Below are 20,239 nucleotides of genomic sequence, written 5' to 3'. Positions count from 1 at the left end.
CATTCCAGCTAGGCTGGCTGGCCAGCCAGCTCCTGGGATCTGCAGTGGGATCTCTTCACCCCAGTATTGGAGTCATAAGCAAGCACTGCACGACCCAGTTTTCTGTGACGTTGGTGCTGGGGACCAGAACTAGGTCCTCACATTGGCAGTGAGCACTTTACCTGCTGAGCCAGCTCCCCAGCCTCCAGGCCTGGTTTGTTTGGTTTTTTCGAGACAGGGTTTCTCTGTGCAGTTTTTGGTGCCTGTCCTGGATCTCTCTGCCTCTGCCTCCCGAGTGCTAGGATTAAAGGTGTGCGCCACCACCGCCTGGCCGTTTCTTGAGACTCTTTGAAATGTCATTTCTATGGTGCATAAAGCCTTTTGTTGGTGTACGGCTGGCTGTAAGAGCAGCATAAGTAACAGTGGCCACTGTGTAACTGGATAGAGGGCTGCTGTACGCAGAAAGGAAGACTGTTCTTTCATGTCATCCACACAATGATTACATGAGGAATTTATTCTTCTTTTTAGGGTGGCAGGGGGTACTGAGATAGGGTCTTAAAATGTCACCCTGGCTGGTCTGGAAGTTGTTTTGTAGATCAATGTGGCTTCAAGCCTGTGGCGGTTTTCCTCCTGCCACCCGAGAGTTTGTGTGTTACCGGCATTGTTAACCTGTGACCAGCTGCCAGCTACCTTCTACAATGAGTCAACAGCCTCAGAATATGCTATGCGCCTTCCTCAGGGTCAAAGTGCTGGTGAGTGGCAGAGCTGAAATCAAAGCCTGCATTTGGTGATTCTGGGCACTGAGTTCTCTTGGGCCTGCCCTAACACTGACTGATGCTATGCTGCATCAGTCCAGCTGTTTCTCCAAGGACTCTTGGTCCTTCGGGAGTGACTCAGTATCCTCGGGTGAAGTATCCCAATCACCATGTTACCTTGAGAGTCCTCAGGGGGCTTGAAGAGAGCTTTGGCCTCGTCCACACTGCCTTCAATGGCCACCGACAGCGTCTTATCTGGAGGTGAGGAAGAGCCTCTTGGGAACGCTGCTGCGGGCTGCTCAGTGGAAGCCACCTCCACAGCTGTGCTTCTCCAAGACCCGCCCCCGTTCGTGCGGACTGAGGGGCGCACTCACTCCACACAGGAAGAGACAGAACTAAAAGCTTCCCTCCATGCTTTGCTAAGAACAAATACTCCCAAGTGCTGCTTCCCAGCTAGGCATCCCTGAGACAGGTGCAATGCCCAGGACCCCAAACCCTGGGTTTGTCACCCCAAAGGACTCTTCCACCAGCTGTCCTAAAAGTTCTCTCCCAGAAGCCCACACCCAGCCCCACCCCAGAGATGACGGGTGACTCTAAAAAGTTCTGTGTGCTGCAGTCACCGAGCACCTGGTCAGCGCTGTCTCATTTCCCTGGGCAGCGGAGAAGAGTAGGTAAGAGCATGGATGCTGCAGCCTGCTCCCAGACCTGATTCCCATGCCACTCATTACTGAATTTGTGACCTGGAGATACCTGACTGATCTGAGGCTCAGTTTCTAGCTAAAAATGGAGACTTGGAGACAGCAACTGTTGGTTGAGCGGCAGTTAAATTTTAGTTACTTCAGTTTTGGTGTGAGGAATGTAACACAGAAGAGCACACAGTTAACACTCATAAGGCTGTGGCTTTGACCCCCAGCACCACAAAAGAAACAAGTAAATACATTCTGAAGTCTCATGACAACCGTCTAGGGGCATACTATTCTTAGAGACATTTAGAGAAATCTAATGCTCAGTGAAGTCAGAAACCACACTCAGGAACAGCCACAGCAGAGTCCTCTCCAGGTTGATTCCCTTGGGCTTGGCTCTCAAGCACTCAGTTAACAATCTGTTCCACACACTTCGCCTGACGTGGACTCCAGGATCCTACTGCTATGAGCAATAAGCCTCACTCTACCTCCTCTGTCCTTGTTTCCCCTGATGGTAGTAGGGACGGAATATAGGGCTTAAGCTACACTCCAGCTCCCCCTCCTCTATCTTAAGGGTAAGAATGTCACTGAACCCTGATACCATTTGCCCAGCTACACTATAAAGGAAGGCAAACCTCCCCCCATAGCCAACTTCTGCGTTATATCTGGAATTAATACACAAAGCAGCCCAGCCCAGGCCTAACAAGCTGGTTACCCCCACGTGAGCACTGGAGACCGTCTTGGGGATCAAACTCATCCTCCACATGGTAGACGATCACTCTACCACAGAGCCACACTCCTTACCTACAATATTCTTTTTAATAGTTTAGTCTTGAATTCTACAGGAAAACAGAAGTGGAAACGGAAGAACTTTAAACACAAAAGAAAGTTACTCACCCTGTCTAGGGGGCTGGGAGGAGGATTTCATATGAGCTGATGATGGCAACGGAAGAGAACAAAGGGGAAGGAGAGGACGAGACGGACCAAGAAGACACAAGAAAAGACACAGTAATGTCTTGGTGCCATGGCTGGGACAGGGGCATGCACGGGGACAGTCTCTGTCTTTCTGATGCCATGGGGTAAAGTGTGAACAAGGAAGAGAAGCTTAGTGCTAAGTGGAAGCTGCACTGGAGCACATCAAAAACCTTGCTAAGACCTTCGCAGAGTTCGCGGGCTGTCCTGAGCACACTGGGGGTGCATCCTGCCACCTGGCAATTCACCAGAAAGTCATGCAGGCTGAGCCTGGGCATGGGAGAGCCTGGGAGTGCTGCCTAGGACCTGAATTCACCAAGCACCCCACCCCCAAACCACAAAGGAGACACTGATCCACCTGCCAATTATATCTTGATGGAGGGAGCACCTGAGAGCCTACACAGGCTGCCTGGGCGCTGTACCGAGGAGCTACACAGCCAGGTTCAGAAAGATTCAAAGCCAACCACTCCGAAATGCCCATCCCATGAGTCAAGCCTCAAGCTAGCTGGTTCAAGGAGCAAGGGGAGGCAGCATCTGCCACCTGAGGGCTCCTGGGCAAAGCTGGGGAATTCTCCTGGGCAGGCAGTTCTTCCTCCCTATGGCTCCTTCTCCCACAGCCCCTCCCGGCCCAGCCCCCTCCCTCACTCACCGCAGGCCTGCCCGTACGCAGTGGCCTGCACGAAGAGCACGTAGAGGGGAGGCGGCAGGTGCCTGGCTGTCTCATATTGCTTGTGAGCCTGGTCAAAGGGCATGAACAGGTATTCCTGCACCGGGAGGGAAGCCTGCAAGCAACAAAGGCACGTCTCAGTCTACCACACGGGCGCTTGTGATCGCTTCGCTTGCTGTTTGTTTGCTTGCTTTGTTTTGTTTTGTTTTGCTTTTGAGACAGGGTTTCTCTGTGTAACAGCCCTGGCTGTCCTGGAACCCACTGTGTAGACCAGGCTGGCCTTGAACTCACAGAGATCCGCCTGCCTCTGTCCCCGCCCCCACCCCCCACCCCCCACCCCCCAGTGCTGGGATTAAGGATTCAGGATGCAGAGACAAGCAGATCTGAGTTTGAGGCCAGCCTGCCCTACACTGGGAGTTCCAGAATAGCCAGGGCTATGCAGAGAGGTAGAGAGAGACCCTCTCTCTTTTTTTTTTCCCCCGTGGCTGAGGCCCAAACCCAGGGCCTTGTGCTTGTTAGGCAAGCAATTTACCACTGAGCTAAATGCCCAACCCCCTTGAGACCCTCTCTCAAAAGAGAAAGAAAAAAAAAAAGAAAGAAAGAGAAACAAAGAAAGGGGAAAAAAGATAAAATGTATATTCAAGTTTATTTTATGAAACAAAGCCATTCAGTTGGCAATATAACTGTTAATAGTTTGGTATGACTCCAAGTTTTTTACTAAGTACACACAAAACTCATGCATATATATATATATATATATATATATATATATATATATATATATATAAAATCTCCATATAGACACACCACAAACCAAAGCACACAAGTGAAATTATACTATGTTTGTTTAGTAATAGATCTTTTTATCTAGTTGTCCCATGAGTGGTATGCTCTACACGGCCTATCAGGCAGTAAGGTGGCACTACACATAACACAGAGCAATGCAGAGGGCCTGGAGTGCTAAACACAACCGGAACTGCTAATTCCCAGTCTCATCTTCTCTCTCCCTGCTCTCCCTTCATCGCCATCTCTTCCTTCTCTCTTTGTGTTGTTTGTTTGAGACAGAGTCTCACTATGTAGACCAGGCTAGTCTGGAACTTCTATGTAGACCAGGCTGGCCTCAAGGCATGCACCACCACACTCAGCTTGTTGGTTCTTTGAGAAATAGTCCTGCAATGTAGTCTAAGTAGCCTGAGTCTGCTCTTTATTCATCCCCAGCTGGCCTCAAATTCAGTCTTCCTGCCTCAACTTCCCAGGTCCATTAGCAGCCCAGCTTCATGTTCTTTTTCTCCTATTATCAAGTTTTACTAGAAAAATACATTTTTGTTAACAACTCTTATTCCATGTCTAGGAAGGGAAGATGGGCAGACCTTGCCAAGTCCTAGAAAAATGGATTTATAATTTCTCTAGTTCCTCTTTATTAGCCATTTATCTTTCTTCATAAAACTAAAGGATTTAGACCAAATCTGGCATCACAAGCAAACAAAAATCAGGTCATATATACAAACTTGAGTGTGTGTGTGTGTGTGTGTGTGTGTGTGTGTGTGTGTGTGTGTGTGTGTACATACACATTTTATAGATAGACAGAGAAGGAAAGAGAGGAAGGGAGGAGGAGGAGAGAGAGAGAGAGATTCTACATGGGTAAAGTGGAAGCTCTTCAAAGTGAGACAAGTTCTTTCAGAGAGTGATCTACTTCTTCACCATCAGCCCCTGAGGTGGCTAGGGAGCCTACCAGCTGTTCTCAGGAAAGGAAGCAAGTTTAAATGCCTAGGGACAGCAGGCTGGTGAGGAGCATGCAGGGGAGGGGTGGGCCGAACTTAACAGATCTGAGTCATGTTACCGGAAAGCTATGATAAACAGCAGTCAGGCACGTGTGCGGATGCTCCAGAGCCAGGGGCCCAGTACTCCTTTACTCCAGAACAGAGCTCGTCCTTCCCAGGAAAGCACCCCCAGTGTAACCGGACCAGGATGGGGAGGCCCCGTGGCCTCCGGTCTGTGGTGAAGGCACAGCCACGCTCACCTGCATGATGCTGTTGAGACGAGGCTGCAGGCTGCTCAGATACTCCTTCTTCACCTCAATCTCCTTCAGGATCTTCTCCTTGTTGGAGAGACATTCTCGGTACTTCTCTGCCAGCCTACAGGGGCACACAGGGCACTGTCACGAAAGCCTTGCAGGGATACCTCAACATACCTGCTCACTCCCGCACTCTACCTGGAACAGCTGTGACAATTCTAATGACAACCAGTGCTCACTATGTGCCAAGTCCTTTGGTGCATTCCATACAAGCACTACCATACTTAGTGACCGCATAAATCCTCCAATACGTGGACTTAAACATTTTTATTACATGTATGTATTGTGTACGTGGGCAGGGAGAGGGTGCATGTATTATGGCATGCATGTGAAGGGCAGAGAACAACTGCCCCACCATGGTTTTCTGGGGATCAAACTCAAGCTGTCAGGCTTGGCAGCAATCATCACTGAGCTACATCATTTGCCCTTTACTTGAAACAAGGTCGAGCTAGCCTATGAACGCTTGACAAGCTTCCTGCATCAGTCTTCCAAGTGACGAGATTACAAAAGGGCCACCATTCACAGACGACAGACATTTCCTTTTCTTTTCCTTCCCTTTCCTTATTTCTCATTGAGACAGGGTTTCACCAAGTTATACATGTTAACTTTTGTCTTAGTTAGCGTTTCTAGTGCTGTTTCTAGTGCAGCAAGACCACAAGTAACCCAAGGAGGAAAGGGTTACTTCATCTTACAGTTCTGGGGAGTCAGGGCAGGACCTCAAGGCAAGAGCCTGGAGGCCCGAACTGAAAAGGCCATGGAGGAATGCTACTTACTGGCTGGTTCCTCATGGTTTGCTCAGTTTGTTTTCTTCTTTCTTTGTTGTTTTTGTTTTTCAAGACAGGGTTTCTCAGTATAACAGCTTTGGTTGTCCTGGAACTTACTATGTAGACCAGACTGGCCTTGAACTTGAGATCCACCTGGTTCTGCCTCCTGAGTGCTGAGATTAAAGGCTTGTGCCACCACCGCCCAGCTCAGTTTGTTTTCTTATATACCCAAGGACCACCTAACTAGGGTTAGCACCCACCACAGTGGGCTGGGCCCTTCCACATAAACATTAATCAAGAAAATGCTCCCCAAGCTTGCCTATAGGCCAATCTTATGGAGGCATTTTCTCAGTTGAGGTTCTTTCCTCTCAGATGACTCTGGCTTGTGTCAAGTTGACAAAAAATTAGCCAGCATGGGGCTAGAGAGATGGCTCAGTGTATAAGAGTGCTAGCTGCTCTTCCAGAGGACCCAGGTTCAATTCTCAGAACCCACATGGCAGGTTACAACCGTCTGTAACTCCAGTTCTAGGGAGTCTGGTACCCTCACATTGGCACTGATGCACATAAAAAATAAATAAATATTTTTTTTTTCGAGACAGGGTTTCTCTGTAGTTTTGGTGCCTGTCCTGGATCTCGCTCTGTAGACCAGGCTGGCCTCGAACTCAGAGAGATCCGCCTGGCTCTGTCTCCTGAGTGCTGGGATTAAAGGAATGTGCGACTGCCACCGGCATAAATAAATATTTTTAAAAAGAAGATGTAAGTCATAAAGAAACAATATTAAAAAAAATTAGCTAGCACAACTTAGGACTCACTTTGTAGCTCAGGCTAGCCCAGCCTCCCAAGAAACTAGGACTACAGACCTATACTATCAGGCCTAGCAAGAAGATATTTTTAAAAAAGAAAGTTTGAGGATTTTTTTTTTTTTAATTCTTAAAAGCATTTATTTAGTGTGTCTGGATGCATGAGTACACATGCATAATGTATGCCCATGGAGATCAGAAGGCAACTTATGGAAGTCAATTCTCTCCTTCCACAATGTGGGTTCCAGGGACTAAACTGAGGTCCTCAGGCATGGTGGCAAGTACTTCCAGCCCAAGAAGAGCCTGTTCTTTTTAAAACAGTCTCATGTAGTCTAGGCTAACCTTCAACTTCTGATCCTCCTGCCTCCATGTTCCCTAATGCTGGGATTACAGGGGTACACTGCCACACCTGATGTCATGCAGGACCAGTGTGCAAACCGAGGGCTTTGTGCACAGTAGGCAAGGACGTCATCAACTGTGCAGCACCCCATATCCAGGAAAGACTTTAATGTAGATTTAAGCAAGGGCATTTACTTCAAGACAGGTGAGAGACTTAAGGATGTTATTACACCTAATGCGGGTGCAGGTTTCTCAGGGGAGCAGCTGGACTCTGCTTATCCCACAACTTGCCCCAAGTGATTCATTCAGCTCAGTTACTCATCCATGAATCCACGCCTATGCCTCTTGAGAGGTTTTGCCCATGAGCACTGGGGGGTACTTCCCTGTTGTCTCTGCACCACATGCTACCTGAGAGGCTAGACCCCAGCTTTCCACATATCAGAGGAGGCAACTACATGAGGCAACGAGACCCACACACTTTGGGAGTGGAGTAGGCAGGAATGGATTCTGAGTCAGACTGTACACAGCAGACAGTTAGGAGAGTGACAGGCCAGCCTACCTGAGCAAAATATTGATACAGACTCCTAAGAAGCATACACCGTGTTTACTAAATTCATAACTTGGGCCAAAGGCAAGTACAGAAACACATGTTTCTGCAATAAAAACAGCAGATGGGCCAATAAAAAGCCCTAGAAATCTCATACAAATTAAGAGTCAAGTCACCACAATAGAAGGGCTGTATCTATAGAGTACACAATGAAAAAAGCACATATGTATAGTCTCAGAAAAACATGGTTCACTGGGCGGCAGTAGTGCACATCTTTAATCCCAGCACTCGGGAGGCAGAGCCAGGAGCACCTCTGGGAGTTCGAGGGCAGCCTGGTCTACAGAGCAAGATCCAGGACAGGCACCAAAACTACACAGAGAAACCCTGACTGGAAAAATCAAAATGAAAGAAAGAAAAACATGGATCACTCTATGATTATTTAAAAAAAAAAAGTCCTAAAACAAGACAAAAAAAAAAAGTTAAAAAGTCAGGCATAGTTTCGTACCCTTTAATCCTAGCACTCAGGAGGCAGAAGCAGATAGATCTCTGAGACCAGCCTGGTCTACATAGTGAGTTCCAGGCCAGCCAAGGCTATATAGTGAGACCCTGTCTCAAAAAACAAAAACAAAAACAAAAACAAAAACAAAAACAAAAACAAAAACAAAAACAACCAACCGAACAAAAATATTAAGAAAGAAAAGTTGGCCGGATCTCTGTGAGTTTGAGGCCAGCCTGGTCTACAGAGCTAGTTCTAGGACAGTTCGGACTGTTAAACAGAGAAACCCTGTCTCTAAAAACAAACAAACAAATTAAAAAAAAAAAAAGATAAGAAAAGAAAAATAGAAAAAGAAGAGTTGAGGGTGCAAGTTAGTAACATCAGCCTCCCAAGAGGTTAAGGCAGGGGGATTCCAAATTCAAGGCTTCCTTGAGTGACAAAGTAAATGAGTTGTGAGTTTAAGGCCAGCTTGGTCGCACAGCAATGAAAACACAAACCAAACTGTAAACAGTCTGGGACGGTATGCAGCCCAGCGACAGAATACTTGCTCACATGTGTGAGGTTCTGAATGCCAAGGCCAGTACCAAAACAAAACAAAGTAACTGCAGCCCAAAAAAACACCTTGTAAGGAGCATTATTTATGAGAGTACAATATGGAAACAACCTAAAAGTCTGAAAGAGGAATGCTTTTGTGATTTTTCCATACCTAGGACTGTGGTACAACCTCCTAAACAACGTTTACAGAGCACTGTAAGACCAGCACAGGCATATGCTTACAGATGTGGAAAACAAAAATTCCCAGTTGGATCTCCGTGGCTGGGGATGTAGCTCAGTGGTAAAGCCCTTGCTTAATACTAATGAGGCCTTGGGTTGGATCCCCAGAGTTACAGGCAGAGAGCAGGGGTGTGGGTGGGAGGGAAGAAAGGAGGGAGGGGGAGAGAGAGATTGATTCCTGTTGTTTTGTTTTGTCAACTTGACACAAACCAGAGTTATCTAGGAAGAGGAACCTCGGCTGAGATAATGCCTTCATCAGCTTGGCCTGCGGGAGCGCCAGCATACTCCGGGCTGGTGGTCCTCAGTGGTATAAAGCAGGCTGAGCACGCCAAGGGGAACGTGCCAGTGCCAGCATTCCTCCAGTTAAGGACTCCAGCTTCCTGCCTGGCTTCCCTCAGTGACAGATGTGCCCTGAGAGCTGTACACTGAAAGAAACCCTTTCCTCCCCAAGTTGCTTTTGGTCACGGTGTTTTATCACAATAGAAACGCTTGCTCAAGCCTGATGATCAGAGTTCAAGTCCCAAAACCCACAGTGGAAGGAATGGACTAACACAGCTGCCTTCTGACCTCCACATGTGAGCACCGCCCCCCCCCATACACACACACTTAGGGACGAGCCCCCTGGAATACCGTAGAGGGAGTTTCTTGACTAAGTTAACCGAGGTGGGAAAACTCACTCTTTTAGAGAGTAGCGGGGCTGGACACCTGCTGCTCTGCTCTTGCAGAAGACCGGGGTTCAGTTCCAGTACCCACCCTCTTTAGCAGCTCACAGCCATTACATGGAACTCCAGTTCTGGGGCGGGGGTGGGGGGTGGGGGGGTCTGAGGCTTTCTTTTGGCCCCTGCTGGTCACACACACACACACACACACACACACAGAGTTAAAATACAGGAAAGCTTTAAAAGCGGGCGGCACCACTCCCCGGTCTTGAGTCTTACACTATGTGAGAAGAGAAAGCCCGCAGTCGGGAATGCGATGTTCTCTTCCTGACTAGGAACAACGGTGAGCGGGGATAGCCCTTTCCCTCCCGTTGCTTCTGTTAGGGGACTTGGTCACAGAAACAAGGAAAACAACTAATACAGTTACTAAACAAAGGGTCTCACTGTGACTTTCATACATATACATCATCAGACCTTGTTATGTCACCCTGCTTTCCTCCATGACTCTCCCCATAATGTCTTACTTCTCACTATAATCTGTGTGTGTGTGTGTGCGTGTGTGTGTGTGTGCACATGCACACGTATGATGTACTCATCTGTGCATGCACATGTGGAGACCAGATGTCAATCCAACTGTCTCTGTAATTCTCTGCCTACCTTTTGACACAGTGTCGCTCACTGAACCTGGAGCTCTCTGATAGGATAGGCTGGCTGTCTAGAAACTTCGTGGGATCTGCCCGTCTCTACACCCAGACTCACGCCACTTTATCCAGCTTTTTCACACGAGCTTGGGATGCAAATTCAGGTCCAAACTCTTGCACGAATACTTTACCTACTGAGCATCTGACCCATCTTACAGTGCAGTTGTTGTTTTTTTATTTCTTTGTGGTGTTGAAAATTGAGCCAAGAGCCCTGGGCATGGTGGGCAAACATCCTACCACTGAGCCCAGAAAGAGGCCAGTCAAGTTGGAATAATCCAGTGTGAATTAATAAGGACGTGGATTTGGTCCTGGAGACCATTCTGTCTAAGCCTGGGTCACGACCGAGCACTGCCCCCGGTGGTTAACGAGGTCAGGAAGGAGCAAGTACTACCTCTTCCTCTGCTCCAGCTCCCAGTCCAGACGGGCCAAGGTCTGTTGGTGAGGGTCTCCCATGGTGATTTCGGCCTTGCTGATGTTGGGTGGAGCCTCTGTATAAAATTCCTCTAAACTGACCAGATCGATTTCTTCATGCTTTGACCTATAAGCAAAAACTAAGTTATCGGGCAGCCATTTTCAGGACCCCAAATTGTGGCTTCGCGGGGCAGTTGTTCAACCCTAACCCCTAGGCAGCCCGGCCTCTAGCTACCTGAGATCGTGGAATTCCCTCAGCAAACGCTCAGTGACAGACATTTCAGTATGACGAGAGGCTATTAGTGACATACCACGAGGTCATTTGCCCATGCTGCCCAACCTATTTACCCATGGATTAGCTGAAGGCTTGAGAAGGATGCTTAATGAGTTTACAGATGTCTCCTGGCTGAACAGGAGATACACGGCTAAGAGACTCAGGATCACCATAGCCTAGGCTTATGCCGTCACGGTGAAACCGAGACATGACATGTCACTCTGGAAGAACAAACCTAAGAGTCTACACCTAACTTTAAGACATTTCTTTCTTTCTTTCTTTCTTTCTTTCTTTCTTTCTTTCTTTCTTTCTTTCTTTCTTTCTTTCTTTCTTTCTTTCTTTCTTTCTTTCTTTCTTTCTCTTCCTTCCTTCCTTCCTTCCTTCCTTCCTTCCTTCCTTCCTTCCTTCCTTCCTTCCTTCCTTCCTTCCTTTCTTCTTTTTTTCCAGAGCTGAGGCCCAAACCCAGGGCTATGCCAGCGCTCTACCACTGAGCTAAATCCTCACATTTCATGAATAAGTATAAGAAGAGAAAAGGCCAGACTGGCAGGACTGGATATGGGAAAAAATCCAGAGGCTTTAATTTCTGCTTGTTTATAGATATCCTTACAAAAGAAAAGCCTGGTTCTCTGCTGGGTTAATGGAGCTGAGTGCTCAGGTCCCGGAGAAATAAGCATCAGCGCCACCACACACTAAGGAGAACCATGCCAGGCGGTGGTGGCACACACTTGTAATCCCTGCACTCAGGAGGCAGAGGCAGGTAAATCTCTGTGAGTTCCAGGCCAGCCTGGGCTACAGAAGTAATTTCTAGGACAGTCAGGGCTACACAGAGAAACCCTGTCTAGAAAAACCAAAAAATAAATAAATAAGAACCTATTACATGCTATCCTCACCTCATCTAGTTCTTAAGAGATGAGGATTTTATCTCCACTTAAACATTACTACTTATTATTATATAATTTAGCTATGCTTTATTTTAAAAAATTTTCTTGTTTGTTTTTGTTTTTTCAAGACAGTTTCTCTATGTAGCCCTGCTGTCCTGGAACTCACCCAGTAGACCAGGCTGGCCTCAAACTCAGGGAGCCCTCTGCCTCCCGAGTGCTGGGATTAAAGGCATGTGCCACCACTGTCTGGCTCTTTTTCCATTTTTCAAATGTGTCCAAGATCATACAGTTAGTGAGAGGCAGAAGCTGGATGCTAACTCCAGAGCCCATGATCCTTCTCTGTGGCCACCTGCCTGAGTTCCACTATATTATGAGTTTGCCAATTTCTATCTAAGCAATGATTATAGACTAGGGCATCACATTCTTTCATGTTATTTTTATACATTTTCAACTGTCATAGTATTAAAAATAGCACTGGAGAGGGAGATGCTGACCAACAGGTACATTATTTTTTCAATAGGGCAAGTAGGTACTGGTATTCTCTAGCACAGTAGGCGAATATAATAACAATACTTGTTGAGGAGAAAGATTTGCTTTTAACAAGCACTGAGCCCAAAATGCAAAAGGGTCAGAGAGGCTTTCACAGTTCTTTGTGTAGTTTGGAAGGACTGTTTGAGCTTCTCCCGCTCAGCGTAATCTACTGACCCTTTCCCCACCCTGCAGTCTTCCAGGCTGCTGATGCTCCTATACAGGGATGGCTCACACTGGACCATGCAAGAACAAGCAGCACCACATGCGTGTCAAGGCCCTGTCCTCCCAAACTCACTTGAACTCCAGACATTTGGTGATCTCCTTCTGCAGGTGCATCACTTCGTAGAGCAGGTTCTGAAGCTGCAGGTGGTAGGCATCAACTTTCTGCTTGGCCTGAAGGAAGACGAGGTGAGCAGGGCGATTTGGGGTGGGACAAGCATCAGCAAAGTCAGAGAAGGGGTGAAGGGTGGGTTAAAGAGAGGACAGAGAGGAGGGATGAGAAGTCACCTCTACCTCATGGGTCTGATCTCTTCCTTTCTTTAGCCGGATATGGGCTAAGCGGTTTAGCTTCTTTAGAGTCATGAAATGCACACAGCTCTGGATCCTTCGCTCTTCAATTTCCATGGCCTGTGCACAGAGGAAATGGTAAAGATCACCAACAGACGGCAGCTCGGTTCCTTCCCTTCAGACCCTAGGCGCTGCCAAACCAACCCCAGCATCCAGGGCCATAAGCGGACTCCACGGACTGCACAGGGAGCCTGGGACAGTAAGAAATGACTAAGGCCATGCAGGATGACACATGCCTTTAACCTCAGCACTCAGAAGGCAGAGGCAAGAGTTCAGTGCCAGCCTGGTCTACACAGGGAGTTTCAAAGACAAAGGAAAGTAGGAAGGGAAGGAGGGAGGGAGGGAGGGGGGGGGAGGGAGGGGGGGGGAGGGAGGGGGGGAGGGAGGGAGGGAGGGGGGAGGAAGGGAGGAGGGAGGAAGGAAGGAAGGAAGGAAGGAAGGAAGGAAGGAAGGAAGGAAGGAAGGAAGGAAGGAAGGAAAAAGCAAATGCAACCAGTTTGCATAATACCACCTACACCTACTGTACTGATCTTATGGAGACCCTCACAACAGAATGCCATACCATAAAATTTGGCCTCTATAAATAATTTAAATGACAGCAATAAAAATTATAGCTATAAAACTTGGTTATAATAATAGAGCTATAGAATGTAACAATCTTAAATATTGGCCAACATACATGAAAATAAATAAGACTGATGGGAAAAAGTGAATTCTTTAACTCACCCATCTAGTCTTTAGACACACTATTTAGTTTTATATCTGCCTGACTAATTCATTTAACACCCATGATAATTTCATTTTGGGCCCTGTGATTTACTTGCACATACTTCTCAATACTTAGCAAAATGCCTGACATGTAAAAAATATTAAGTCGATAATATCAAAGTCATAGAAAAAAGTTACCTTGTACTTTCAATACTATAATGGGAGATTGAGTTGCTATGACAAATTCTAACAAATGAATAGGCAGATCTCTGGATCCTCCAGACCCCAACCCTAATCACGTGGGACAGAGGACAAGATCAGGAAGAGACTCATGACCACAAGAGGAGCTCCAGTTGTACAGACACACCAGGCGGGGCATGTAGCCTTTCTCCTCACCACATCCTTGCTGCCCTTGCTCTTCAGGTCCTGGATCTCGGCCATCAACCTTTGCAGCTCCTGGCAAGTGTACTTGTACAGCTCATAGTCTCTGCCAGGGTCCCGCAGGTCAACCTCAGCCTCCTCACTGTAGTATTTGCCTTCCTGTGGAGGAAAGAAGAGAGGTCCTGGGTAGATGGTGAAGTCTCCCTGCCAGGATCACAAACAATAAGAATGAGAACCTCGGTTATGTAAGAACATTACAATTGCCTGTGTGAGACCAGTCTGGTCTCCATTGTGATTCCAGGCCAACTGGGACTACACAATGAGATACTGTTTCACAAAACAGAACATTAAACATTATAAGGAAATCCCAAATCAGGCCATTTATGCAATTAGTCCCTCTTTTTTTTTTTTTTTTTTGGTTTTTCCAGGCAGGGTTTCTCTTTGTAACAGCCCTGGCCATCCTGGAATTCACTCTGTAGACCAGGTTGGTCAATAATTTATTTTTAATATTTTAAAATTATGTATATGTGTGTATCTGAGAGTGGTTATGTGCATGTGGAAGCCAAAGGCAGTGGCCAATAGGTGATTTTACCCACCAAACACAGGTAGTAGGAGCTTAATTTAGGTCCTCTATAAGAGGACTTAATTGAGTTCTTCATTGCTGAGGTATTTCTCCAGCCTCTAAAATGTTTCTCTTGTTTTCAAAATAGAAACCTCTGTCGCTTTTTGATTACAGAGTAATGCATGCCTGATGTCAAGAATTCAGAAAAGAGAAATATCAAAAACAAAGTAAAACACGACCTGTGGGTCAGCATGATGACCTGAGTTCTGGATTGGCATCACTGAAGAGACAACTCCTACAGCTGTCCTCTGACTGTTACTACACGTTCGCCATGGCACACAAGTGCCACATACCCTAGATACATACCACACATCTTCTGAATTGCCTGTCACTTCACATCTCAGCCCAAAACAACTTCACTGGGAATACAGTGGATTTTTAATTTATTTTCAAACAAGATAGGACTACATTGTCCATGCTGATCAAGGAAATTTCTCATTCAAATAAACATAGATGTTTGCCTCAATAAATAAGGTAAAGAGTGGCCAAGGAAGATACCCAATATCAACTGGGAGCCTGCAGGCACAAACACACCATGTGTGCATACACACACATACATGTGCACCCACACACACGTGAACATAAATACACATACAAAAAGTTAAACAGCACTATTAGCCAGGGATTGTGGTATATTCCTATAATCACAGCACTTGGAAGTTTGAGGCAGGACAATATTGACTTCAAGCCAGCTTAGACTATACATAGCACAAGACCTAAAAACAAACAAATCAACAATGCTGTGATCAGTGGGGGGGAAAAAAAATCTCGCCGGGCAGGGGTGGTGCACGCCTTTAATCCCAGCACTCGGGAGGCAGAGGCAAGTGGATCTCTGTGAGTTTGAGGCCAGCCTGGGCTACAGAGTGAGTTCCAGGAAAGGCGCAAAGCTACACAGAAAAACCCTGTCTCAAACTGCCCCCCTCCCAAAAAAAATTGTACATTCTAAGTCATGGATCATCTTGATAGATTTCTGGACAGAGAAATAGATAAAAGGAATAGAAAATCCCACTGATGACAAGTGTTCCTTGGCCACAGAAGTACTGTGGCCACATGATTCTGGTACCAAGAATGAAATCTCTCAGGAGCTCTAGAGCTGTGCAGTTAGTGCCAACCTTAGGACGACAGGGAAACTGGGAACAGCATGCTGGAACATGCTCTGTGCAGACACTAATCATATCCGATGGGCTGGCACCTGCTGTGAACGCTCATCTTTTGTCCATCACGGGAATTCGAGTCACCTGGTCTGCACACGAGACCCTGAGCTCCTGCACACTCACGAGCAGTTATTTGGCCACAGTCCCCAGTTTCCCAGCATCACGGAACCCTGGCTAATCTCACCTGCTCAGTATCAGTTCGGTTCCGTTTCCCCTCAGTTGGGGTTCCGTCGCTTCGGATCACCTTGGGTTTCCTTTTTTTGCTGGATTCTGATGATGACATTGCTGTTCTTCCAGGTCAGAGAGCTATTAGGAAAAGAAAGCTTTTAAAGATTTCCCAGAGGAGCTGCACAGATGGCTCCGCGTTTAGGAGCACTGTGGCTTTTCTAGAGGACCCAGGTTCGACTCCCAGAACCCACCTGACAGTACATAACCATCTAGAACTATGGTTCCAGGGCACCCGATGCCCTCTGACCTCGGCAAATACCAAGGGCATACATGGTGCACAGATATACATGTTGGCAAAACATATACACTTAAAAATAATAATTTAAAAATACATTGTATGATGACAGCATGAAATCTGCAGGCAAATGGATGGAACTAGAAAATATCATCCTAAGTGAGGTAACCCAGACCCAGAAGGACAAACATGGTATGTACTCACTCATAAGTGGATACTTGATATAAAGCAAAGAACAATCAGACTGCAACCCACAGATCCAGGGAGGCTAGGGGGGACCCTAGGATGACTGTGGCTTAGAATAAGTTTTTGTTTTACTCAATCACTGGGCAAGCTTCAGTGAAACATTTTACTATTAGGATAAGAATTTGTACTGTATCAAGCTGATGATAGAAAAAAATAAAATTAAAAAAAATACATTGAATGAAATTTTCAAAGATGGCTCAGCAGTTAAGAGCACTGGCCGCTCTTCCAGAGGACTCAGGTTCAATTCCCAGTACCCGAATGGCAGTTCATAACTGTCTGTAACTCCAGTTCCAATGGATCTGACGCCCTCACACAGATGTGCATGCAGGAAAAGCACCAATGCACACAATATTAAAATAAATAAATAATTTTAAAAAAGAGGAGAAAAAGAAATGTGAAACAGCTTTTTTTTTTTTTAAGATTTATTTATTATATGTACAGTGTTCTGTCAGTATGCATGCCTGCACACCAGAAGAGGGCACCAGATCTCATTACAGATGGTTGTGAGCCACCATGTGGTAGCTGGGAATTGAACTCAGGACCTCTGGAAGAGAAGCCAGTGCTCTTAACCAGTAAGCCACCTCTCCAGCCCAAGAGCTGATTCTTTTTTTTTTTTTTAATAAAGATTTATTTATTTATTAGGTATACAGTGTTCTGCCTATAGTCAGAGAGGGCACCAGATCTCATTACAGATGGTTGTGAGCCACCATGTGGGTGCTGGAAATTGAACTCAGGACCTCTGGAAGAGCAGCCAGTGTCCTTAATCAATGAGCCATCTCTCCAGCCCCAGCTGATTCTTAACAAAGACAAACCAGATAGCCAAACTAATCAAGAGAGAGAGAGGACCTGAATTAATTGACATTAGAACTAAAAACAGGATGTCCCATGGATTCTAAAAAAATTCAGAGGTTCATTAGGGAAAATTTCAAAAGACAAAAAGGATTTCCCAGAGTCAGGGGTTGGAAAGATGGCTCAACAGTTAAGAGCAGGTACTGTTTTGCAGAGGACCTGAGTTCAGTTCCCACATTGGGTAGCTCACAACCATCATAATAAAAATAAACAAAGCTTTAAGATTTTCCAGAACTGCCAAGCAGTGGTGACTCACACCTTTAATCCCAGCAGGGATTTAATTGGGAGAGAAAGGCAGGCAGATCTCTGTGAATTTGAGGCCAGCCTGGTCTACAGAGCAGATGCCAAGACAGCCAAGACTGTTACTCACAGAAACCCTCTCTCTTGAAAACACACACACACACACACACACACACACACACACACACACACACACACACCAGATTTTCCAGAATTAAGCTGGGCATGATGGTGCATACTTTTAATCTCAGCACCCAAGAGGCAGAAGCAGGAAGATCTCTGTGAGTTTGAGGCCAGGGCAGACAAGTTACATGGAGACCCTGTCTCAAACAGACAAACCAACAAGATTTTCCAGAATTTGACTTGGAGACCTTCCTGCCTCAGCCTCACCAGTGCTGCGATTATACGCGTGAGTGACCATGCTGTGCTATCCCTTTTCAATTAAAAAAAAAAATTGGTGTAATGATGAACACCTTTAATCCCAGCTCTCCGGGGGTGGGGAACAGAGGCAGGTGGATCTTTGTGAGAACAGCCTAGTCTCAAAAAATGAAAATCACAAAGAACAATTTTGATTGCTTGCCCACACACAATAAAAACACTTTGGAGGTAGCGGCTGGAAGATGAGAAGTTCAAGATCATCCTTTGCTACATAGGGGGTTAAAGGTCAGCATGGACTACATAATAAAATCTTGTCTCCCAAGTAAAAAATGGAGGGAGGATGGGCTGAGACCAGCACATCTGTAGTCACAACACTTGAGAGACTGAGGCAGAAGGATCTTGCGAATGTGGAACCAACAGGGGGAGCTCCCGGCCAGAATGGACGATAGTGACTGCATTTAAAAGCTTCATTAAAACAGGGCAGGCGGTGCCTCTTCTCACCGCCCAAGCCTCTGCAGTGTAACTTCAATATCTATCTATCTATCTATCTATCTATCTATCTATCTATCTATCTATCTATCTATCTATCTATCTATCTATCTATATGTATATGTATATATGTATGTATATATTTGTATATATTATACACATATAAAATTATATATATAATTTTCTTTTTTTTTTTTTTTTTTTTTTTTTTTTTTTTTTTGATTTTTCGAGACAGGGTTTCTCTGTGTAGCTTTGCGCCTTTCCTGGGACTCACTTGGTAGCCCAGGCTGGCCTCGAACTCACAGAGATCCGCCTGGCTCTGCCTCCCGAGTGCTGGGATTAAAGGCGTGCGCCACCACCGCCCGGCCCATAATTTTCTTTTTCTTAAAACTAAGTAAGATATTTAATGAAACAAACGAAGTCAGGCCAGCTAGCTAGGAAACAGAGGGGGCATCAGAAAGAAAAGCCAAGTCTCCCTCCACTCCAAACGTCCACACTTCACGCTCTCAGCCTTGATGCACCCGCAGTAAATGCACTACTTTTTCTTCACTACGACTCCTCGGAGTCTTACGCGGCGCGTTAAGTGGACAGAGCGTGTGTCTCTCCGAGGGCTTCGGGCGGCTGCGAGTGACAGTTAATCAAATGGTGGGCTCATCTGACAAAAGCCACAAAGGTGGCACCGGAAACCCGGGAAATCCCAAACGTCCACGGGAGCGTTACACACACACACACACACACACACACACACACACACACACACACACACACACACACACACACACACACACACCGGAAACCTGGGAAATCCTAAACGTCCACGGGAGCGTTACACACACACACACACACACACACACACACACACACACACACACACACACACGAAAGGACCACACGCGGGGTGCTATCACTAGCCCTGACACACACACACACACGCACGCACGCACGCACACACGAAGGGGCCACACGCGGGGTGCTATCGCTAGCCCTGCCATCAGCACAGTCCGGAGACTACAAGGATGCTGCTCCGGTTAGTTCCCGGGAGAGGAAAACAGCCACGAGCCCTGGGGGAAGGCGGCAGGTGAGGACCCCAGCCCGGGGAATTCGCGTGGTTGCGGTCCGCACCTCAGACCCCGCGCGCCGGCGCCACCAGCAACCCCAGCCCGCATCACCCTATCCCCGCTCACCACAATGGATCTCACGCCTTCCAGCCCGGCAGCCACTTCCGGCTCGCGACCATAGAGAAGCGGAAGAAAAAGAGCTACTGGCCGGAAGTGAGACACCAAGGCCGGATGCAGCTTGGGAAGCAAGGAAGGGGCGTGTACGCGGCTGGGCGACCTTTCTGATCGAAAATTGGGAAACTGCTGCGATGAGGACCAAGAGCTTGTGCTCCGTTCCCCTTCACCAACGCGAAATCAGTGGGCCCTCTGCCGAGTCACTTGAATTTGTGGTATGCTCAAGAAAGCAAAAGAAGGTCGCTGTGCCTTAGTTTGGACCCTAGTGGATTTGCCTCCTGACTTTATGTTGCACTAGCTGGATCAGGCTGATCTCTAACTCACTGACATCCACCTGCTGCACCTGAATGTGTCACCATGCCCGTCCGACTCTAACTTGACTTTTGGGATTTTTTGTTTGTTTTTCTTTCTTTTTTTTGAGACAGGGTTTCTCTGTGTAGTTTTGGTGCCTGTCCTGGATCTTGCTCTGTAGAGCAGGCTGGCCTCGAACTCACAAAGATTCACCTGGCTCTGCCTCCTGAGTGCTGGGATTAAAGGCGTGTGCCACTACCGCCTGGCTAACTTAACGCTATCAGAGTCACTACACCAAAGGCAGCACTAAAT

General features: G+C 46.7%; 1 protein-coding gene across 4 annotated transcripts in view; it reads right to left on the bottom strand.

Moving 5' to 3' along the window:
* The window catches only part of Thoc5 (THO complex subunit 5), a 35,376-nt gene extending 15,694 nt beyond the window's left edge, over positions 1–19,682 (bottom strand). The window contains exons 1-10 of one of the 4 annotated variants that reach the window (XM_076545831.1): positions 19,589–19,682; positions 15,924–16,045; positions 13,979–14,122; positions 12,821–12,934; positions 12,603–12,700; positions 10,602–10,748; positions 5,077–5,191; positions 3,039–3,171; positions 2,315–2,350; positions 912–989 (exon numbers count right to left, since the gene is read on the bottom strand). In XM_076545831.1, coding sequence (XP_076401946.1) covers positions 912–989; positions 2,315–2,350; positions 3,039–3,171; positions 5,077–5,191; positions 10,602–10,748; positions 12,603–12,700; positions 12,821–12,934; positions 13,979–14,122; positions 15,924–16,022 — 964 coding nt within the window. In that variant the 5' untranslated portion in view covers positions 16,023–16,045; positions 19,589–19,682. Of the gene's footprint in view, positions 1–911; positions 990–2,314; positions 2,351–3,038; positions 3,172–5,076; positions 5,192–10,601; positions 10,749–12,602; positions 12,701–12,820; positions 12,935–13,978; positions 14,123–15,923; positions 16,046–19,526 lie in introns of all 4 variants that reach the window. The other 3 variants (XM_076545832.1, XM_076545833.1, XM_076545834.1) reach the window with 3 other exon arrangements.
* Between the last annotated feature and the right edge of the window lie 557 nt (positions 19,683–20,239).

Source organism: Peromyscus maniculatus, chromosome 10, assembly GCF_049852395.1.
Source record: "Peromyscus maniculatus bairdii isolate BWxNUB_F1_BW_parent chromosome 10, HU_Pman_BW_mat_3.1, whole genome shotgun sequence".
Taxonomy (NCBI): domain Eukaryota; kingdom Metazoa; phylum Chordata; class Mammalia; order Rodentia; family Cricetidae; genus Peromyscus; species Peromyscus maniculatus.
Note: the sequence above shows the minus strand (reverse complement) of the source record. Positions and strands in the feature narration are given on the sequence as shown.